The 25,567-nt window shown below is 35.6% G+C and overlaps 1 protein-coding gene across 1 annotated transcript in view; it reads right to left on the bottom strand.

The window, feature by feature from the left end:
• The window catches only part of OstDelta (oligosaccharide transferase delta subunit), a 427,988-nt gene that overhangs the window by 303,899 nt on the left and 98,522 nt on the right, over positions 1-25,567 (bottom strand). Inside the window, exon 4 of the mRNA XM_067152997.2 lies at positions 17,618-17,772. Within this exon, the coding sequence (XP_067009098.1) occupies positions 17,618-17,772 (155 nt within the window). The remainder of the gene's footprint in view (positions 1-17,617; positions 17,773-25,567) is intronic.

The raw sequence follows: 25,567 nt of genomic DNA, 5'->3' as shown, positions 1-25,567 counted from the left end.
TTTCTAAGCTAGCAGCCTCTAAACGAGGAATTGCACTCGATATAATTCTAAAGTTCGACTTAATATATGCCAGACTTTCTGACAAACTGTTGGAACACAATTCCTGCACAATCTTGATAGAAGAGGCAGAGTATTCTACTTGTATTAACTGCAGACGTGATACCGAGAAACAGTTTTGAGAATACTAGTTCTGTTACCTCTACTACAGTGGAAACACCAAACAAGGCACAAACACAGTTAAAAGGGGAAGGTAAGAGTACAATACACAATATAAGAAAACACTACACACTTGGAAAAACAGTAACTAGCCTTTACGCGGATCTCCAACAAAACAAGTACGTAACTATCAGTAGGGCCAACTAGTGAACGACAAAACGGGAAGATGGAAGGGCTGGGAACCTACCAAAGGCATGGACATGGCTTAGATAGCGGATTCCGAAATGAATTACCGTGATCCTTAGTTTTAAAAATATTATTTACAAGATAATTCTACATATACATTTCAAGTTATGAGCTATAAGTTCAGTGATATACATAGGTTATTCGTAGCAGTGTAAATTCAAATTATAAATGAACTGTACATCTAGTTACCAATGCAGTAGCACAATGCAATTTACAGGTTATCCTAAATCTAGCGTACCTAAAGTGATACAGAACTATCAGAGGCAAACCCCAAGGGAAATACTATTAAACTACAATATACATATTTTAGTGAAACAAAACGGGAATGCCTTGGAAACGAACAGGTAAGTCTAGCTGAAAAACTAAGGCGTCATAAGTAGCTAATTTGGTGAATCTAGGCGAGGTTAGGGCAGACTCCTGTATGAAAAGCAAATCGGAACATTACGGAAATTTTAGCAGGAACGGAATTCAAGAGTGCTTACCCGAGGAGAGTGCCATCCCGAAAACCGGGGGACGTCAACCAGATAGGCTGCTCGCAGACGGGTAGACCAAGACCGACAGATATCAGGATATTTTACATTACAAATATTCAAGACTAGTTTCGACCCCTATGGGGTCATCCTCAGTTGACAATTGTAAATTGTTCATAAAAACATCACATAGTAAAAATTAGACTAGTTTAGGCTGATCATTAATGTTTGGTGTGTCTAGTACATGACTAGTGTGCATTGTTCATAGAGACACATATTACCTTACTGCTACTACTATCCAATTTTAAGTTATATAGTATGGAACACAGATATGTTTGTGTAACTCTACAGTGACAAGTTCAAATATTTACAGAATTGGCTGTTGATTAGTCACAATGATATAATAGAACACAGGCTTGAACATTTTTGATTTAAGTATCAGTGCAATATCTTGCTTTTGTACATACTAGAAGCTAAATTCATTTTGTAAAGTCATTACATACTGATTGAAACTTAGTGTGAGGTTAAAATTGAATAAAAATATATGCTAATGTGGATATTAAAATATTGTTAAAATGGGCATATAATCAAAAACAGTGGTATGTATGCCACACATGTCTAGTATAAAAACTCATTACACTGGTGCTGTTAGTGTGCAGTACAGCATATACACTGATTTGGAATAAATGGATTTGTATATATATCGTTCCAACAAAGTGGATCCATAAAAATATAAGATGTATAGGTAATTAGTATTATAATGATCCACTGCAAATTAGGTAATGCTGTTGTTTATCTGAAGATCTATTGGCAGCTACAGATGTTAAAGTTATTAAAAATGTTAATGGAGCATGTTTTCTTCCGTAGACGCGATGTTTAAGATTGGTGGCATTAGTCAAATATGATGAAAGTTATGCGTCTTGGTGCGTTCTGGAAGCTGGTATGTTATGAGAAACCAAGGTGGAGTGTCTGGAAATAGAAATAAAAGTGTGATAATGTTGTGGATAGAAAGTGTGATAGTGAAACGTATGTCGTTTACTTACGTAAAGTGCTGGAGCCGTGCGTTCTTAGTAGCTGCCTGTTGGGATCTGGTGCGCGTAGCTCTGAGATTGTAGTTAGCGGCGGTAGAGGGGAGGTTTGGGGGGATGGGTGGAGTGTTAGTAATAGGAGTGGGGTTGGAGGGGAGAGGGTTTTGAGGCGGTTGATTTGAACATATCGATTTTTGCTTGTTTATTCTTTTGATATAGAAATCTTTTAATAAGGGAATTACTGCATGAAAAAGAATGTTGTTTCTGTCTATACTTTCATTTAGGTTGGAGTTTGGATTCACATATTTGTCTAAATTTATATAAAATTCTTCTATTATACTGAGTAAGGGACTTTTTGGGTTTATGTTAAGGATTTGCATGTCGTTCTTAATGTCTGTGAAATTATGTTTTTGATCGTCAATATGCTGACCCATAGCTGAAAAATGTCTGTGTTTGACGGCGTTTACATGTTCATTATATCGTATTAAAAAACTTCTACCGGTAAGTCCTATATAGCTGGCTTGGCAGTCGTTACATTTTAGGCGATAGACTCCTGAATGATTGTATTTGTTTGTGTTATTAACTAATTTGGAATTGTATAGTATGTTGGTGTTGTTGCGTGCTGTTTTGTATGCTATTTTTAGGCCTTGTTTTTTGAACGCACGGCTCCAGCACTTTACGTAAGTAAACGACATACGTTTCACTATCACACTTTCTATCCACAACATTATCACACTTTTATTTCTATTTCCAGACACTCCACCTTGGTTTCTCATAACATACCAGCTTCCAGAACGCACCAAGACGCATAACTTTCATCATATTTGACTAATGCCACCAATCTTAAACATCGCGTCTACGGAAGAAAACATGCTCCATTAACATTTTTAATAACTTTAACATCTGTAGCTGCCAATAGATCTTCAGATAAACAACAGCATTACCTAATTTGCAGTGGATCATTATAATACTAATTACCTATACATCTTATATTTTTATGGATCCACTTTGTTGGAACGATATATATACAAATCCATTTATTCCAAATCAGTGTATATGCTGTACTGCACACTAACAGCACCAGTGTAATGAGTTTTTATACTAGACATGTGTGGCATACATACCACTGTTTTTGATTATATGCCCATTTTAACAATATTTTAATATCCACATTAGCATATATTTTTATTCAATTTTAACCTCACACTAAGTTTCAATCAGTATGTAATGACTTTACAAAATGAATTTAGCTTCTAGTATGTACAAAAGCAAGATATTGCACTGATACTTAAATCAAAAATGTTCAAGCCTGTGTTCTATTATATCATTGTGACTAATCAACAGCCAATTCTGTAAATATTTGAACTTGTCACTGTAGAGTTACACAAACATATCTGTGTTCCATACTATATAACTTAAAATTGGATAGTAGTAGCAGTAAGGTAATATGTGTCTCTATGAACAATGCACACTAGTCATGTACTAGACACACCAAACATTAATGATCAGCCTAAACTAGTCTAATTTTTACTATGTGATGTTTTTATGAACAATTTACAATTGTCAACTGAGGATGACCCCATAGGGGTCGAAACTAGTCTTGAATATTTGTAATGTAAAATAAACTCGTATTGATAAGGTGGAGAATTGTATATATATTGTTTTTATGTAAAGTAATATCCATCAATACGGAAATGAAACTTATAAACAACAGTGGAAAAGCCAACCAGGCAAGAAGAATAGCACACAGATATCAAAATCTGAAGATTAAGATCACAAATATTGTCAAAAACATCACTTTCTTAAAACAATGCCTACTTAATAATCTAACTCCTAAATTTCTTAGGAAATATAATAATAAACATAGAAGCACATATCAAACCCAAAACACCCAAAACAAAACCAATCGAATATGGCTGAAAGAAGAAATTAAATTCATGTATAGGAAAAAACAACACCTAAACACACAAATGTATGAAGCGCACCTTAAAGCCTCACATGAGCTACCACACACATACTGGAGCAATTTCCAACAAATAACTAACGAAAAGATAGAAAACATAGCCATACAGAAGCAGAATACCTTAAACAAGAAACTTAACGCACTCAAGACATCACTAAACCAAACCAACCATACACAACATAGACAACATATTACTGTTTCTATTGATAACAACCAACATACTTTCCATCCCCCACTCCAAAACCTAACTAACACAACATTCAATGAAAAAGAAACAATTATACTGAGCAAGGGACCAAAACATAACTGGAAAAACTATTCAGTATTTGAAAACATAGCCACCATTATTACTGAAACAGAAGATGCTCTAAATAAAATACCCCAAGAAAAACAAAATGAAATTAGATATGAAATCAAAAAAACACTACCACAATATGTTGATAAGATCACTCAAAAACCTCAGAATCAAGATATCACAAACCAAACACAAATTAAGGTACTCAAAAATAAAATACAGCAAAATAACTTAATAGTAACAAAGGCAGATAAAGGAAACACTACAGTTATTATGGATAAAGAGGAATATATAACAAAAACAAAAACCTGCTTTCAAGATGAAACCTTTCAAATTAAGACTAAAGATCCCACTAACAGTATCCAGAAAAACTTAAAAATTCTCCTAAAAAACACCAATTTTCTTATGAACGAACAGGAAACTGCAAAATTAACCACTATGAATCCAGGGATACCTACAGCTAAAGCTTATCCTAAGATCCATAAAAACAACATTCCTATGAGACCCATAATAAATTATAGACCAAGCCCTATTTATAAATTATCCAAATACATACAAAAATTCCTCAAAAAACATTATGTTTTTCAAGCAAACAAAACCATAAAAAACTCAATAGATTTTTGCAACATTACTAAGAATATTAGAATAGAACATTTTTACAAGCTAGCTACATATGATATAACAAACATGTATCCTAATATACCCACACAAAAAACTATCACTATCATAGAATCCAACCTTTATAACCACAGTAAGCTAAGCAAATTGGAAATAGATGAATTTATTAAACTTCTACAATTTGCTATCAATAACAACTATTTCAAGTTCCATGACACTATTTATCAACAAAAAGGATTACCCATGGGATCACCAATATCAGGCATAATAGCTGATATATATATGGATCACTTAGAACATCAAGAAATTAAAAAAATAGAAAATATAATCTATTGGTGCAGGTTTGTCGATGATGCATTTATAATCATGGACAACAGACATACTAATGAAAACATAATCCTAGAACAACTAAATAAAATAGATCCCCACATTAAATTTACCATGGACACTGAACACAACAACACCATAAACTACTTAGATATATCCATAACTAGACATAACAACCACCTAACATACAATATATATAGGAAACCTACCCATACATCAAATACAATAAAGATAGACTCCACCCACCCACATGCCCATAAAAGAGCTGCATACTATAGTATGATTCATAGAGCATACAACATTCCACTTTCAAAAGAAAATCTAAATAAAGAACTAAACACAATCCATGAAATAGCAAAACAAAATGGATACAAAAGAGAAATGATAAACCGGATCATCAATAAAGTCAAAAATCAACCTAAAACCAAGTTAACCAGAATCACTAAAAATAAAAAAGAATATGCACTGTTTACTTATAACAATAACCATATACATCCCATAACAAACATCTTCAAAAAACAAGGCCTAAAAATAGCATACAAAACAGCACGCAACAACACCAACATACTATACAATTCCAAATTAGTTAATAACACAAACAAATACAATCATTCAGGAGTCTATCGCCTAAAATGTAACGACTGCCAAGCCAGCTATATAGGACTTACCGGTAGAAGTTTTTTAATACGATATAATGAACATGTAAACGCCGTCAAACACAGACATTTTTCAGCTATGGGTCAGCATATTGACGATCAAAAACATAATTTCACAGACATTAAGAACGACATGCAAATCCTTAACATAAACCCAAAAAGTCCCTTACTCAGTATAATAGAAGAATTTTATATAAATTTAGACAAATATGTGAATCCAAACTCCAACCTAAATGAAAGTATAGACAGAAACAACATTCTTTTTCATGCAGTAATTCCCTTATTAAAAGATTTCTATATCAAAAGAATAAACAAGCAAAAATCGATATGTTCAAATCAACCGCCTCAAAACCCTCTCCCCTCCAACCCCACTCCTATTACTAACACTCCACCCATCCCCCCAAACCTCCCCTCTACCGCCGCTAACTACAATCTCAGAGCTACGCGCACCAGATCCCAACAGGCAGCTACTAAGAACGCACGGCTCCAGCACTTTACGTAAGTAAACGACATACGTTTCACTATCACACTTTCTATCCACAACATTATCACACTTTTATTTCTATTTCCAGACACTCCACCTTGGTTTCTCATAACATACCAGCTTCCAGAACGCACCAAGACGCATAACTTTCATCATATTTGACTAATGCCACCAATCTTAAACATCGCGTCTACGGAAGAAAACATGCTCCATTAACATTTTTAATAACTTTAACATCTGTAGCTGCCAATAGATCTTCAGATAAACAACAGCATTACCTAATTTGAAGTGGATCATTATAATACTAATTACCTATACATCTTATATTTTTATGGATCCACTTTGTTGGAACGATATATATACAAATCCATTTATTCCAAATCAGTGTATATGCTGTACTGCACACTAACAGCACCAGTGTAATGAGTTTTTATACTAGACATGTGTGGCATACATACCACTGTTTTTGATTATATGCCCATTTTAACAATATTTTAATATCCACATTAGCATATATTTTTATTCAATTTTAACCTCACACTAAGTTTCAATCAGTATGTAATGACTTTACAAAATGAATTTAGCTTCTAGTATGTACAAAAGCAAGATATTGCACTGATACTTAAATCAAAAATGTTCAAGCCTGTGTTCTATTATATCATTGTGACTAATCAACAGCCAATTCTGTAAATATTTGAACTTGTCACTGTAGAGTTACACAAACATATCTGTGTTCCATACTATATAACTTAAAATTGGATAGTAGTAGCAGTAAGGTAATATGTGTCTCTATGAACAATGCACACTAGTCATGTACTAGACACACCAAACATTAATGATCAGCCTAAACTAGTCTAATTTTTACTATGTGATGTTTTTATGAACAATTTACAATTGTCAACTGAGGATGACCCCATAGGGGTCGAAACTAGTCTTGAATATTTGTAATGTAAAATAAACTCGTATTGATAAGGTGGAGAATTGTATATATATTGTTTTTATGTAAAGTAATATCCATCAATACGGAAATGAAACTTATAAACAACAGATATCAGGATACCGAATTCATTCGAACACTGCCTCGCTCGCTATATATAGGAATTACTGGCCTTGGAGGCAACCAATCAGCGTGCATGTGTTCCCTATCGCCACCTAGACTCACCAATCACAACCTTACTTTCGATCGAGAACTTTGACTAACATTCTAGAATACGCATGATCGCGAAAGTCGTATTTTTCCAGAATAGACAGAACACGCTTTCTAGAACACATACCAACAAAGTAACACACCCTGTACAAAAGTTATGTAACTCTCTAGATCTTTCCAGGAACTATAGACAGAATTCTACTATTTACAAATGCCTATGTTACAACATTATACAGTACAGGTTAGGTCAATAAAAATAAAACATCATATTGCATTTTACAAACAAAGACTTCAAAAAAAATACATTCCACTCGCATTACATATTTCACTTGTAACAAGTTCATATTTGGTAAGATGAAGAAAATTTTGCACAGCTACAGTTGTCGCCGAAATATGACTGAAATATGACGTTTCTACGAAAATAGCTCAAAATTTGACCTTATGACAAAAAATAGCCAAAATATGTTGAATGACACATAAAAATCACTTAATTGCGACGATAACCAGCTGATTTGTACCTAAATCTAATCATTAGGAAAACAGAGACAAAGAAAAAATATGACTTTTCCTAAACATCTGAGCCCTAATAATAATAATAATAATAATAATAATAATAATAATAATAATAAATACCTTAATACTAAGCAAATTGTGAATTTTTTTTAGTTTTCCTAAACCAGTGGATAAATATATTTACAGAAATAGGCCTATATGGCAAGAAATAGGAACACCATCTTAATAGCCTACAGAAATATTTTACTAATGTGTAATTATATATAAACATTAAATAAAGAAACATTACAGTATTTTAAATCGTCCTATGAAAGTAATATTATGAAACCAGATACTCACAAAATAATTTAAATTCATTAGAATAGAAAATCAAATAAGCGTAATTTTACAATATGTGTTCAGAATAATAATTGCATTTAGGCCTACAGATTGCTCAAACTTTATCACCATATGTACACAATTCATTTTTCAGGGCAGATGGTACTTTGTGGACACCTTCAAAATCCTTCATAGGAGGATGTAAATCTCAACATCCTTCTAGTCCAGCATATGTACCAAGTATCTTTCCAGAATGTTACAGAAGAAAGTCGACAGGAACAGGCTCTCTCAGCAGATTTGTAACACTGGAGAAGAGAAGTGTAAATAGAAATTTAATCATTTCAACACCTCATATACCAGATCTGCAAGATAGTGAGCTTGTTCTAGTGACCATTAAAGCCGATGCCCAAACTCAAATAAAAATTATGGTGTAGAATGTAATTTTGAATTCAGTTGTGTTTTGGTTTGAAATAGTGTCAGCACACAACCAAGTATATCAGCCATTCACACATTACATGCTAAACCTAGACATGATAGTAAACTGTCTGGGCCTGACTCCCCATATGAAGAAAGAGTATTTTTTGGTTATAGTTCAGTTTCTTGCCTGCTGCCATTTCTTGATGGATACAGTACTTTTGTATCCATCTCTTGGCACAGGCCAGAGTAAAGTGTAGCTTTCATCGAAGTCCCAGTCTCATCCATGGCTGTGACAATATGGAAGTTGCTGGGGTATGGGTGGCACTGAGTAATGACATTCAGAGCACGAGTAGTGCATCTGAGTGTTATGAAAGGTGTTGCTCATAGGGTCAGTCGTGCTGCAATAGCACTTTCTGACCCAGTGAGGAAAGCAATGGCGTCTTGCCTAGTACGCCTCATTTTGGTGCTGCCATTGGTTTTTGCGGTTTCCTTATAACCGCATAACCTTTGGTGGTGCTATTTGAGGATCCAACCAGCCTCTGGGCTGATGACCTAATAGACAGACAGTTCAGTTTCTGATGAATCAGAATTAAATGTTCTCACTGGTGTAAACAAAGAAATTTTAAATATATTTTTAAACGTACTGCCAGACACTACTACACGCAAAATTAGTAAAGAAAATAGACTCTTGGTATTCCTAATGAAAATCAAGTTAGCCTTGCCATTTGCTGACCTTGCTGTTATTTTCAATATTCACCGTAGTACTATTTCTAGGATATTTCAATCGGTTTTACCTGTACTGGAACACGCAACAAAAAAGTGGGTTTTCTGGCTTAGCAAGGATACTGTTAATGCTACACTGCCTTCTGTTTTTAAAGGGAACTATCCAAATTGTAGAGCTATTATAGACTGCACTGAAATTAAAACAGAACAGCCTCCTGAAATCAGCCAGTGTGTGTATATATACTTTAATTGCACCTTGTGGTATGGTGACATTTATTTCCAAATGTTATGATGGTAGAGCTAGTGACAGTTTTATCACAAATGACTGTGGAATTATGAAATTGGTAGGACCACGAGATCAAACCATGGCTGATAAAGGATTCCCTGGCATAAAAACTGTATTGGAGCACAGCAATGCAATTTTAGTCATGCCTCTCTTCATGCATGAAGAAGTAGACAACACTTACAATATTGCTAGTGTGCGAGTCCATGTTGAACGCTGCATTCAGAGAGTGAAAGTATAAAACTTGCTTCAAAAAATTCCAAGTGAGCTGTTGTGTTGTGTTGTTGACATTGTGCATATGTGTTGTGTTATGACAAATGCACAACTTCCCTTACAGATTCCCTGTAATCTTTCAAAGTTTTGAGATACAGATACACTCGTTTCAAAAATTCACCCTCCCCTTTTCACCCTCATTAATTGGATTTTCCAAAAACAAAAACAAATACATTTTTTTATTTTTAAAGGAAATCCCAAATACCAATGTAATGTCTTCAGTTTCTGAAATATAAGTATCCTCATTAAAGATATTCAACCTCTTTTTCACCCCTCCTATTGGGATTTTCCGAAAACAAAAAAATACGTGTGTTTCTTTATTTTTAAAGGAGATTCTAAATACCAATTTTTACATCTGCAAACTTTTAAAGTTTTGAGATATAGATACACTCATTTTAAAACTTCACCCCCCTTTTCACCCCCTTAACGACGGAATATCCAAAAATCCTCTCTTAGCGAGCACTTACATGTTAATACGTATGTATCCCCAAAATTTCATTTCTTTATGTCCAGTAGTTTTGGCTCGGCGATGATGAATCAGTCAGTCAGTCAGTCAGTCAGTCAGTCAGTCAGTCAGTCAGTCAGGACAAGTTACTTCATATATATACCGTCTTATACTCCGCACGGCCTTACTTCTAAATTGAAGTTTCGCAAAACAAATGAGCATCGCCTTCCCCCTCTTGCCAGCGCGCTACGCCTGCAAGAACAGCTGATGCAATATGACCGCGGTAAACAGCCCTTTTAAATTGTAATACAGTATCAGAAAAACGAATGAATATGGATTGAAAACAAATTCACAAGAACTACACTTTCTAACAATATCTGGCACTATAAGAGAATATATTATTAACAATAAAAGAGAATGAGGAAATAACACATCATTAACGGCTAATGGCTGGCACAGAAAGGAGGTTATGGCCTACAAAGGGAACACTCTACTGATCTCAGAGTCACTGGAACCCTCCAACAATATGAAAAACATACTAAATAATGAAGGAAAATGCAAAAGATCGCGAACCGTACCGAATACCAAACACGCTGAGCGAGATAGGTTAACCACGTGGCAAATGTAAATATTAGAGTTGGCAACTAAGTTTCGAGATCGTGCTCTGCCGATATAAATCAATATGAATGGCAGCTTGGGATTGGTTGGATGTCTATGCTTCAGCGCATAACCACCAGACAGAGCCAAAATCTGCTAAAACGTCAATTTAGAAGTAGAGCCGTACGGAGTATACTAATAAACGGTGTACAACATTTATACAAGGTTTATACACTGTTTATGTGAAATTCGTTACTAATAAACCGCGTATAATCCTCCTGTGTATACATCTGTTATAGTTATTCATCGAATTGCTTATACAGACCAGGACCCTTGTATAAGCGCTGTATAGCTGCGAGTAGCGGAAAAAGAAACGAGTGAGCAGTTTATTTTCCTGGTGTCTTCAGTAATATAATCGTGGTGAAATATTCGACTTATCCATATAACATCGAACACACATTGAAAGAATGGACGATAACGTTGATGATCTTCACGGTATTTTAAACATAGAAGACATATACCATTCGTAAAGTAAAACACAAGAGATGGAATGACAAAGAATGACTATAAATGAAATGATGGTTGAGCGTATTTTTGTGTAATAATGTGTTATTGCTTAATAGACTTTTGAAATTGCGAGTTTATTATACATTATCTGAATCTACTAAGATCTTTATCAAATTTGAGTACCCTAAAAAGGGACATATTCGACATAAAAAATGGTATAACTTGAAAACCGTACGTTATATGATTTCCATACTTTGTAGTTGAATACGCAGAAATATGATGTATAATTGGCTAATAAAAACTTTTTTGATCAAACCTTTCTTTTAACCCTGACAGTAACAGCATACGTTTTTCTGACGTGTTGTGTGAATGAATGCCATCTATTCCTCTTAAGGAGGGGAGAGTTATCCCCTCCACCACCTCTATTCCTTGTTCATTCCATCTGGTAACTTTAATGTAACTTTAAATAATAGGCTTTGAGTAACACGTCTTCGAAACATGTGGTGAAACTAAAGCGATATTTATAGACGTGTTACTGTCAGGGTTAAGCTACAAAACAGTTTTTCCATTCTCCTGAAAAGTAAGGATTTTGGAATGTGTAGACTTTTCAACTCGCCAATTCAATTACAATTGCTGACATTTTCCGTACTATCCCAGATAGGAGCTATTGATCTTTTTTTTAAGCTTTTCCATTTCTTTTTTGGCGTTCATTACACAAGCAAGCCGAAGAAATGTTGATATTAATATAAGCCCATTTCCAGCTGTCTCACGGAATGACAATGAATAACGATAAAAGAAATGGTGGTTGGGCGTATTTTTGTGTAGGGCTAATAATATTTTACTGCTTAATAGACTGTTGAAATTGCGAGTTTACTGTATTATACATTATCTGCCTCTACAAAGATCTTTCCCAAAATTGAGTTTAAAAAGGGATTCCTTGACATAAAAAAATGGTATAACTTGAAAACTGTACGTAATATGATTTCCATACTTTGTACTTGAATACGCAGAAATATGATGTACAAATGCCTAATAGAATCTTTTTTTATCAAACCTTTCTTTTAACTACAAAACAAGTTTTCCTTTCTCCTGAAAGTAAGGATTTTGGAATGTGTACACTTTTCAACTCGCCGATTCAATTACAATTGGCTACGTTTTCCGTACTATCCCACTTAGGAGCTATTGATCTTTTCTTAAGCTTTTCCATTTATTTTTTGGCTTTCATTACACAAGCAAGCTGAAGAAATGTTGATATCAGTATAAGCCAATTTCCAGCTCTCACTGTGTGTTGCCACTGCCTTTTCGATATGCCGTGCTACTGTGCGACTTTCCGGAACGTTTTCCTCGTAGATAACAAACAGAAGCGATCATAAAGGTGGTAAACGTGCGAAAAACACCAGTGAACTACAGGAAGGGATTCCTACGCCTTGGAACGAGTGTATACGTGCTGTATAGTAATACGATGCGTATACTACGTTTATTAGTAAGAAAAATATAAAACACTTATACAGGGTTTATTCCCTGTATAACTACTGTATACAAGTGTTAGACAACTGTATAAGGACTTTTTAAAAGTAAGACGGATAGATTACAGGGCTTTGACTTGTTGGAGTTCTATTCAAAAATCTGTACGGTTGCCAACATTACGTCAAACAAGATACATATATACATATGGTACAATGAAGGGCTTTGGTATGCTGGAGTCCCTTGAATGCCACATATTCCAAAAATTGTACAGCTGAGGTTGAAAATGTAGTTTTTATAGAATAAAAGATCACTGAGGTTTTGGTGTCAAGTTCAAATATCTATGCAGTATGCCAACATTATGAAACTGTTGTATAGATACAATCAAAGTTCATTGTTGGGCCGCAATTGTGCAGGGAACGTAGTAGACCGAGGTTCTGTAACTTGTTTAACAGGTAGTATGTTCATTCTTAGTGTATGCTGTTGCTGATACATGCTAGCTGATACATGATACATGAACCCCACAGGCCCATTTGCTCAATATAATGGAAAATTTTTATATCAATATGCACCAATATGCTAATCCCAACCTCAACTTAAATGAAGACACATATTTAAAAAAAATCAACAGACACAAACCCACACACAACCCAAAGGACACACCAGAGGCTGCTTCCCCCTCCCCACCACCTCTCAATCTGAACACTACAACAGCCACACGACGTACACGCAACAGTGTGCTGCACACTCCCGACTATACTTGAAGACATATCCAACCCACACGTAAGTAACACACACACACTATAGCACACTAACCATTTAGCAGGCACTCTCTATCAGTTATTCTAATTCCTACTTCCTTTTTCTTTCTCAGATTTTTTAATTTACCTGAGCATAAATGCAAGTATGAAGAGCTCCCCTCTTCATACTTGCATTTATGCAACCTACTTTCTTTAATTTCAAAATTTCATCCGTAGCATGATATGCCTTAAGCTGAATATTGGAGTGAATTGTATAATATAAATTTAATTACAATAATGATAAATTTAGTATATAAAAGTGTAAGATATTTAATATATGTTAATTTATATGAAGGAACAGTAGTATTATATTAGAATAAGGCATTCTTGTTAAATTAGTTTTTAGTAATGTTGTATGTACAATCGCTATTAAGCAGGTTCACCAACAGCTGATGACCTATTTACGAGTCGAAACTGTTTTTATTATTTATTTACATATTTTACGCCCACATTGGAGCACTGAAATCAATACATTTGAGTTAATTTCTTCTTCTTCTTCTCCCAGAACTTTTTCATCCTCTCCGACCTGGAAGCCCTTTGTGTGTCCGATATAGTATATTGTTTCCGTTCAACTGTTTTAATGTAGATAATTTTAAACATTTTGTAAATAAAGTATAGATTAGGTGGAAAACTCATCCTTCGTACTTGTGTAGTTTTCTAAAGTCAACATTGCTTAATGTGTACATGATCATTAATCCCATTATCACCTTAACTGGTAAGGTTTCTGGCGAACCGATGTCTCTCTTATCACATCAGCAGTTATTACACTTGGTATTTCCTGCAAACTGTTTTTCTAGTAAATTTATTACGTGTCCACGTTCTGCAAGTAGACGGCCTTTCTTCATAAATATCAGTAACGGAAAAAATCATGCACGCTTAATCGCTCATAATAACGGATGTGTCGGTGATAGGGCTCTCGCTGTAACCTAAGGACGATACACAGTTTAATATAGGAATTTTGAAGGGGCAGAAAAAAAAAAAGTCGCTATAACGGAGTTCTTGTATGCCGTACTCGCTATAGCGGACTTTTACTTTATTTTTATCCATTGTGCATGCGATATCTTGCGAATGTGACTGTGATGCTAAACTGCTGATAAGCCATATACCTATTTAAATTGCACATTCATATGAAATTTACATTGCAGTTCTGCTCACCTTTTAAGCAGCTTGATGAAAAAATTTGAACATGTGACAATTATGCAATGAAATTTTAAAATCCAATTTTTTAATTGAAAATCATGGATGCAACGATTACGTGATGGCGACAATTATGCAGTAAAATACGGTACCTTATGCCATGGCATCGAAAGAGGGTCATCCAATAATTTTTAGTTTTGAATACGACTATAGTCTCTGTAAGTCACGTACGTGGATTTCTGCTTAGGCCATTGTAATGTGTAGTCTGATCATGTTTTACAAAGACACACATCTTTTCAACTCTGTGAGAAAAGAGGTATACGTTCTTCTTCTTCTTCTTCTTCTTCTTTTATGACCACATAGGATCACTTTAGTCAGTCCGTCGTTCAGGTCTCTTTGAAGGGATTGTTCGGGCTTTGCGGTCCTCCCAGTACTTCTTCAGACGCTCCAATCTTCGTGCCCTTTCCTCAGTTGAAAATGTGCGTGTTGTTGGTTTGTTTTGTGTAAGGGTAAAGCGGAGGTTTGTATTCTTGAGTTTTGTATTCAATTTTATCTTATTTTTGGTGTCTTCTGTTGTAAGGCCTATTTCGTTCAGATGCTCTCTTACTTCTCTGATCCATTTACATCCTGTTGTGGTATTTTTTGAGACGAGATTGTGTTGTACTAGTTGTTTCAGAAGTCTCGAGTCCTGCATCCTCATGATATGTCCAAAGAATCCCAGTCTCCTCTTACGCATAGTATCTGTAATGGGTTCTAGCTCTTTGTACACGACTTTGTTAGGTATTAACCGCCACTGTCCATCTTTCTGATATTTTTTGTTGATACAGGTTCTTCCAATCCTCCTTTCAATTTTCTGAAGTCTGTCAGTCTTTGATTGTTTATTCAGGTAAAAGAGTGTTTCTGCTGCATATGTAGCTTCCGGTTTTATAACTGTGTTGTAGTGTTTTATTTTTTATTTATTTATTATTTATTTACATATTTTACGCCCACATTGGAGCACTGAAATCAATACATTTGAGTTAATTTCTTCTTCTTCTTCTTCTCCCAGAACTTTTTCATCCTCTCCGACCTGGAAGCCCTTTGTGTGTCCGATATAGTATATTGTTTCCGTTCAACTGCTTTTAGTTTGAGACTTATGCTTTTGTTCTTCAAAATCCTCTTCTCTTTTCTGTCTTTGATTTGTTGCCGAGTTATACCCAATTCTTCCAAATCGTCCTGAACTTCTTTGAACCAATTATTATTGATTTTATTCTTCAAAAAGTAATCGAATAGTTGTTTCAATATCCTGGTGTCTGCTAATCTTGATATGTGACAGAAAAAGGAAATTCTTCTTTTACGCATTGTAGATATTATTGATTCACATTCACGATAGACAATGTTGTTAGGCAACAATCTCCACTGTCCATCAACTTGGTGTTTTTTATTAATAATTGTTCTAAGAATTCTTCTCTCAGTTTTCTGTAATTTGTCTGTTGTAGATTTTACATTTAATTTGAATAAAGTTTCACTAGCATAGGTTGCCTCTGGTTTAACTATGGAATTATAGTGTTTCAGCTTAGCGTTTATCGAAAGAGATTTTTTTTTATAGGTTGGCCAGGTAAGTCTTTGTGCTTGTTTAAATTTAGTTGTTCTGTGTTCTATTGCTTCTTTTTCATTTGTGTTCCATGTTATTATTTCCCCAAGATATTTGAATTTCTGAACAATTTTAATCTCTTTATTACTGTTCAGCTGAATAACTGGTAAATCAACTTTAAAAGTTGGCATCATTTCTGTTTTTTCAAATGAAATTTGTAATCCCATTTTTTTAGCTATAATTTCTAGTTGTTCAATTTGAAATTTAGCCTCTTCTATTGTATTTGCAAGTAATGCTAAATCGTCCGCAAAAGCAAGGCAGTTGAGTTTAATATTTCTACCGATCTTGATAGTTGGTTGGCATTTCTTGTTCCATTCACGCATAACCTTCTCCAATGCACAATTAAATAACAATGGTGAAAGTCCGTCTCCTTGTCGAAGTCCAGTTCTTATAGTGAATGATTCTGATAATTCACCTCTAAATTTAACTTTTGCCTTCGTATTTTTAAAAGTCATATTAATGAGGTTAACAAGTTTTTGATGTAAGCCAAATTCTTTAAGGCTTTTTAATAATGAGTCACGATGAATACTGTCGTATGCTTTTTTAAAATCTACAAACGTGATGACCAGACCCTTACTTCGAACTCTTTGGTGCTTCATTATCCATTTTAAACTAATGATTTGATCTGGACAGCTTCTACCTGGTCGAAATCCTCCCTGATATTCTCCAAGTTCTTGGTCGAGTTGTTCTTGGATTCTTGTGTATATAATCTTGGATAAAATCTTGTATGTAATATCAAGTAAGGATATCCCCCGATAATTATTTTATTTATTGATAGACATTTCTTTTTGTAGATATCCCATGTTAATTTTTGTGCTTTAGCTAATCTATTTGTTCTTAAAATACGTTCATAAAATACAAAATAATTACCATGGCACATAATGTGGGAATATTTGTAATCTATGCACCAATCCCTTCCGTGCATATAACAACTCCAATCGCCATTGTTACTTGCACTCTCTCGCTAGTCCCCAAGCCATAGAGATAATTTTTCAAGGAATTTCTGTGTTTCACCAAGTTTTAAAAATAGGATATTGCAGAACAGTAGCCAAATGGAAACCTATTGTTATTTACATGCAAGATGTGAAAAGATAATAGATATCTAAATTTTACTTACTTCAATAAACTGTCATCTTTCTTCAGAGCTGCCTGTAAAATCTTGATCAATTTTCCAGCATCAACTTTCTTCTGCCCTACATTGGTCAGAGCTTGTACTGCATAAAATAACTCTGGGACAGTTGAAGTATCTTTCTCGACTACAGATGTAAGAGTCTATAAATAAAAATTAAAAAAGAAAGAAAGGGTAAACATATGTTGATACACTCTACAATAGCAACTAGAGGTATGCCTTGAGTATGTTCCGGACATGAAAAAAAAGGGGGGGGAAGTAGAATATATCTTAACTTCAATGAAGGTATTTTAAACCCTTCTACCCAGATTTCATTTTCAATTGCTTGTATCTGAAAAAATATGGACTGTATATCCACAAAACCAGAGGTGCCAACCTTTGAAGTGGATTATCAGTAATCGCCCTCCGCCCCCGAGAAGAATTTCGAGTCAAGTCCAAAGCATGCTCCTTGCTTGTCGATAATGACACCCCCTTTGCCCTTCCTTCTAGCAATCTATTCGAAAGTATACCATATTACACAATAACATTTGCACACAACCTGTCAGTTCTGTGATAAAACATTAATTGTAGCTTGTTTCTCACGCAGCAGCTGCTTTTCACTGTAGTTTTTCTTGAAGCATCCTTCCCACTGCGATGGCATTTTCGTCCTCTGAACCATATAAAATCAGCTTCATGGTCCGTATCGCACTTCAATAGATTCACAATTAAGTATTTATTTTCCACCTAGTCGATACAATGATTGCTTAAGGCAATTTTTAATGGTCAAAAGTGGTACATGTTTCGTATATTATCAACATCTTCAGCCACATAACACTGTTTAGATGAAAAATGTATAAAATTGACAAAGTAATGCTTTAGAGGAAGTGTCCTCTAAAGCATACTTAATACTTAATACTTAATTGTGAATCTCTGAACCATAAGCGATTCCAGTGCTAATGTGCTTAATGTAGGCCTTACTTCTTTCCAGGTACACTTAACACAGCAAATACGACATTACTGAAGGATTTATAGTGGAGAAGGGCAGCGCCTGAGCTCCTTCATTCACAATGAATTTTACAGCGCTTGTGGGTAGCAAAGGAAGTCACGATCGAATAAGTATGTTGCCAACTCACAAGCATTGAAACAAGGACGATTTAGAAGAAAGACTCGAAAGTATTGAAAATTTTTCCTTTTATTTTTACCGTTCAAAATTATTTTTTTGTGATGTCTGCTTTTCCGTAATAATTTCCCCTTTGACCGTAATTCCGTAATCGTGAGGTGAAATCCGTAATTATTACGGACAATCCGTAATAGTTGGCACCTCTGCAAAACCATGTGTATTTGTTCATCTCGTTTAGTAGTTATTGACATGTTTTTAAAATATTTTTTGGTTGCTGAACTCTATCCATTAATTTCAATGCAGCACTACCTGCCAGTCATTATAGAAACAATGTTTGACTACCTCCACCACTAGGGAGTGCTGCAGTAAAGAATCTGTTCATTGTTTCCATGTTCAAATATGGCTGGCCATCAATGGTTATGTGAGAATTATACACGAAATATATTGTATTAAATTAGTGAGAGTGAACATGAAGAGGAAGCTGATGACGAAGATCACGTTTCTCTTGGAGGAGAAGAAAATGATGAGTTCCAAGTATCTGATAATGAGCTACAAGATGAGGTCTGTACAACAAGAAGTGAACATATCTCGAAATGGGGCAGAATAAAGAAAACAACCCTATTCACAATCACGTGTAAGGTACGTTCAGCATATAATATGAACTATGTTACTGCTTCATTTACATTATGTAATACCTATATCTATAGGCCTATAACCTATAACCTCATCAAGCTTTCAGTAAGTTATATTTATAATACATAGAGAAACGTAAATTTCAATTATGTGTATTTTGGATTGGGTAACATAATGAGTATTGCACATGGACCCACGAGATATGCTCTTCAGAGGATAGATGATTCCCAGATGTCGGCAATGAAGTTATTCATCACTGATAAAATGGTAGAAGTAATTTTATGGGAAACAAATTGTGAAATGGAGAGGGTTTTTATAGATAAAGGGAAAACCTACATGCCCATTTCTCCTATAGGGCTTGAAACATTTTTAGGTATGTACGATTTACACATTTTAGTAACAATAGCAGTTTCTGTCTTTATTGTTGACTGCTAATGATCACAACAAACAATGACATGCAGTTATCTATATTTACAGGCTTGGTTCTGTTGGCCAGGGTCTACAAATCAGCGGGCGAATCACTTCAAGAATTATGGAAGGAAGCAGATGGTCGCCCTACCTTTCGAGCTACGATGTCTCTTCAACGGTTCCAAACGATAACCCAGATGACAAGTTAGCTGCAATAAGGGATGTGTTTGACATGTTCATATCACAACTACCTAAAATGTTTGTTCCATTCAAAAATACTACTGTGGATGAACAGCTGGTCCCCTTTAGGGGAAAATGTCCCTTTAGGCAGTATTTACCTACTAAACCAAGATGAAAATACGGAATAAAAGTATGGTTCCTCTCAGATTTCAACACAACTTATGTGTGTGCCGCTGAAGTTGACACCGGTAAACCAGTAAACGGACAGAGAGAAGTGAACCAGGGAAGGAATATGATATTGAGACTAGTCAAAGGTATTGAGGAAACTGGGAGAAACATCACTACAGACAATTTCTTCACCGACTTTACCCTGGCTAGCAAGCTTCTGAAAAAGAAACCAACACTGGTTGGTACACTCTACAGGAACATGCCTGAAATTCCTTGCAAATTTATGCCATCACTATCTCGGGATCCGTTGTCATCAACTTTTGGATTCCAGCAAGACATTACCATAGTGTCTTATGTGCCTAAGAAGAACAAGGCTGTAATACTTCAGTCTACTATGCACCATGACAACAGTATCTCTAATGCACCCCACAAGAAACCAAACATGATATTGGATTATAACACCACGAAAGGTGGTGTGGACATGACAGACAAATTTGCTAGCAAGTACACTTGCAAGAGGGGAACTAGAAGGTGGCCTGTTGCCTTATTTTACAATATAATCGACCTTGCAGCAATAAATGCTTATGTGCTCTACATGTGAAAACAAATTACAATGCAAAGAAACCTTATAAAAGGAGTTTGTTCCTGAAAAGGAAAATCAATGACGGAACAACTACGCAGAGAAAGAATCCAAAGAGATGTTCCATGAGCAGTGAAGGTGAAACTCCTTCAAGCTGCGGGTACCAGTTCTCGAGATGTAACCAACAAAAAAGAGTGGTCATTGCACTGTATGTGGACCAAAGAAGAACCAAAAAAAAAAATGTGCTGTTTGTAAAGCTTTTCTTGTGTCAATATGACACAACTAACAAAAATAAGCTTCCCTCATAGACATTTTTGGAACTGGATTTTATTCCCGTAGAAATTCATTTTCGGACACCTTTCATCAAGATGTGGACTAATGTTATTTTTAATGTGATTTGAAGTCACAAACTAGTCACATTTTCTACGCTTGTGTATATGGTTCAGCTCGTTTGAATTTTACTTATGCAACAGCTGGAAAGAATGTTTTGGCTGTGAGCCTATGTCTGCTGGTGCTCTCTCCTGAAGGGAGCTTGAACTTCCTTGCCCTTCATCTAACCTTCTGCGCAGCTTGCTGGCGCACCTTTCTGGCAAGTGTATCCAGCCTGTTGTTGAAGCGAGCGTGTGGCTGTCTACTATGAGCATGGAGGCCAGATGGACGCTTTACTCACACCTCGCTGTGAATCCTGCCGAACCGGTGGATTCTGGTTGACTTCAAAGATACAACGGGGTTAATTCCTCGTGAAAATTCATGTTCTTTTGGATTTGGTCCAGAAACACCTTCACGTTTGTGTTTGTTTTAATTATGTGATTTTCTACTAGCCTCATCGTCGTAAGTATGGCGAGTGCCTTGGAATTTCAACTACATCGTCGAGAGTAAGTTTTAATAAAAATTCCAATTTAAGTTTGCAAATTCTTCAGCTTCACAACTGTTAGCATTTCGACGAAGTGTTATCAAGCATGTAATGTGTGTTGTGCGAAAGATATTTAGGAATTTTAAAACTGTTTATTATACGCTCTGGGAACTTGGGTTCGTGAATTATTATTATTATTATTATTATTATTTTGGATGTAAGGAAATCTTTGTGAATCAGTTCTCATTGATAAATATGATTGTCTGGCTATATGTTGATAATGGTATTCTAAAACATAATTTTGTTATTAATATTATTATTATTAATTGGTAAAACCTCGAGTCTTTGTTTGTGGGCCTGTTTGAATAACGGAAAGGTTACTAAGCGAGGCAGTGTTCACAAGATTTATGCGTTTGTAGTTTCATTCCCCCTCTTTAATTTTATTCTGCTTTATTAATTCTTTGTCCTTTTCTTAAATTCTGCTGGGACTTGCTTTTCTGATTTTATTTGGATCCCTAACTTTTGTATTGTTGCGTCCCTGCTTGGGATTGGCTCAATCCTTGCTATGGTGGGCGTGTTTGTTGTTGTTGCCATGGTAATGGTAGATGATTTTGCTGGTGGTATGGAGTTAATGCTGGTTGCGCATCTTGCTTTAGTTTATTACCTGAAGATAATTTGTGTATGATTGTGTTATTATCGCCCATTCCTATTGCTTTCCTGGATTTTATTCTACTGTATTACGCCTGATTCCCTTTGTGTAATTTATTTATTTATTTTACTTCAATCTATTAGGGAATGTGACTAAAAAACCAATGAAGGCATTTATTAATTCACTTGTTCAATACTTTTTGTTCACTTATATGTGGATACAAATACATTCTAACACTTAACACTTTCGGGACATGTTTCGCCCTTCCATATAGGGCATCTTCAGCCTTAATACAATCTTAAAAATATTACATATAATGTTAAAAAAGAAGTTAGAATATTAGCCTTGGTACACATAATGTGAAAATGGAATGTATTTGATAAAATAATGATAAAATGTCAATGGAGCACCGTCTATGGTCAGGGTCATAATAAAATCATTTGGTCTGAGACTAAAACTTCTTATATAAATTTTGAAGTTCTAATAAAATGGTTCAATTCAATTTGTCTTCCTATTTCTCCTAATGCGATAGTAGATATTTTTTTTCCTCTAACTAGATAAAAGTGATATCACAAACACAGAAAGGTATGTCTTGCAAAAGACGTGGTCAAGGTCGCTGCTTTTGTCATAAATGTGAAGGTAGTATAACACTCGAAGGGTAGTTGTAAATAATGTGGAAACTGAAGCCTCGGTATACGATCGTGAGAAATGTGGAACGTCATGCAGGCATAATTTAGTAGAGCAACCTTGCCGAGAGCTTTCAATTGTCTACTGGAATAACTGTTTTCTGTAGGGAGAAGGAATGAGTCTTAAAAAAATTGGTAAGCAAAAAGAGAGAGAATTCTTCTATTTGACTAAATTAGAGTGAGAACTTAACGTGTTTGTTATAAACAGTCATCCACTACCTTCCGTTATATCAGTAAACACTCTTCTGTTGGCTCTGTTTCTCGTATTGTATCTGTGTTGCAGAGGCGGTGGTGAATGCGGGGGGGGGGGGGGGGGGGGGGGGGAAGGGGTTGAGGAGTGTGGAAGGGTGGAGAGGATGGGTGGAGCTATCTGTGTCGAGGCTGACGAAGGGAGTTTGATGGAAGCGGGGTCTACTACTCGGAGAGATGGAAGGAGCCTTAGAGCGTAAAGTATTATATATATTAGGGATCCTAAGTTTATATGAACTAACCGTGTTTAATAATCTATTGTCGCGGCCACCAAATTAGGCGGGTGAGGAAAACTGCGCTGTCGTCAGAAATGGGAATGGCAAAGCGACAGATGGGAATTAGATATTTTTCCACCAATAGAGCCTATCAAAATCAGATCAAAAATTAGATGTATGGCTTTTCAGGCGTTTGCTCTATAAATCCAGCATTTCGTCTTAGGTCTGACACTAGACTCTTCAGAGTGGGATGTGTCAGACCCTACCCACTGATGCTGGGGTGTATGCAGGTGAACTTATCAGAAGCCTTTTATTAGGCACAGTCTGATAACTGTATACGGGAGATAAGACTCCACAATGGAATTAATGCCCGCCTAGCAATTCCAAATGGAAATTTTAAGTTCCCATGGAGGGAATTAGATATTTTTCCACCAATAGAGCATATCTGATTTTGAACCTCCCCAGTTGTATCCCCGACCCAAAGCATGAAGTTCCAGGACACTGCCCTTGGAGCGGTAGAGGTGGGATCCCTCGCTGAGTCCGAGGGAAAAACCGACTCTGGAGGATAAACAGATAAAGAGGAAGAACAACAGTGTCCTTTTCTATTCATGTAAGAATCGGGATCATTCACAGGCTTATTAATTTCAATATGACAGTCATCTATGGCACCAATGACACCTGGAAATCCACTTTCCCTGAAATGTTGCTCAATATTTACTTTCTCATCTTCTGTAGGCCAAGTGATCACTTGTGGAGGTAAGTTGCTAATGAAGACAGTCAATCGTTTGACAATTCTATGTAGAGAGCTCAAAGAAATGTCAGACCGATCTGCAACATCCCGGAAACTTGCAGTCGGATGCCCAAAAACCACAGGAAAATTTGAACCTATATTGGAAAAGCAACACTTAACGATTATTATAATTATTATTACTGCAGCTGCAGGAAAAGCTGACTCAGTGCAGAAAGTTTTCCATATTGGCCAGACTGATGTTTGTACTGGTCACTTTTCCTTCATACCGTTCTGCAATATTTTCCATTATCTCCCTACTGACGCGAAAATGCTCCTTGAACGTTTCATTGTCATAGCGAGGTACTGTTTCTTCTGCAGATGGAGCGAGAGAGAGAGAGAGAGAGAATTTTGGTTACTAAATTATGAGTTACAGGTAGTGAAAATAAATGTGAAAATGATAGCAAACAAATAAAATTATATCATCTTGCCTAAATAAAATTTCATTATTTGCTTTTGGGATATTGTAATATATCCCTAGATCATCTTCACTGGAGTCTGAATTCATAAGATCATCAGAATCGCCTTCAAAATTGTCATGCATCATTCTTGTCTTTATCTCGTATCTCTTACTTTATTAGTGTGTAGTCAAATATGACTTTTTAACTGTATAACTTTAACTTTTACTATATATTTGTATAACAATACCGTACTTCTACAGTATTTAATTGCACATGTAACATGTCTTCTGCTCGCGCCAGATGATACTGATCAGCTGTTCACGCTTCACCAAGTGACAGCTATGGACCACAATGCACAGCTCACACTTATTTTGTAGTACTGCGCATGTCACTGATGAACAGTTCTTGTTCTGGAGCACGAACTGCTTTGCCAGTCAGCAAACTGGTTCATGAACGGACCACAGTCTGTTGGAACAACCAACTCCGAGTCCGCATTTGAGTTTGAAGTTTGTTTGAATGCTCTTTCCTTACTGCGCATGCGTCAAGACAGTTTGCAAACTGTTCTCGTTCTTGTTGGAACAAATCTATTAAAATTATGTTTCTTGAATACATTAGCAATGTGGTGAATAGTTGTGTTGTTGTAAATGAATGTTGCATACTCCGCCCTTTTGCTTTTTTCTGCTATCAGATTCGTAGACATCCTGTTCTTAATTTTGTTGATCAGTCGATCGACCATTTCTACTTTGAAGCCACTAAGTCTAGCGCGGTTCTTAATATAATTTAATTCTGTCTAAGTTCTTGGGGGACAGAGGAATACTAAGTGCTCTGTATATTAGACTATGGAAAGTTGCCTGTTTCTGTGAACTAGGGTTTAATGAAGAATTGTTTATAGTTGTACAGGATTGTATTGGCTTCCTAAAGATTTGGAAATCGAAACTGTTATCTCTGTGGCCGTTATATCTAGAAAATTCAATGAACTATTGACCCGTCCTCCGTAGTAAATTTCAAATTAGGTTAGATTTCATTTAAC

The sequence above is a fragment of the Anabrus simplex genome, chromosome 8, assembly GCF_040414725.1.
Source record: "Anabrus simplex isolate iqAnaSimp1 chromosome 8, ASM4041472v1, whole genome shotgun sequence".
NCBI lineage: Eukaryota > Metazoa > Arthropoda > Insecta > Orthoptera > Tettigoniidae > Anabrus > Anabrus simplex.
The sequence above is the reverse complement of the archived record's forward strand: the minus strand, read 5'-3'. Positions and strand labels throughout refer to the sequence as shown.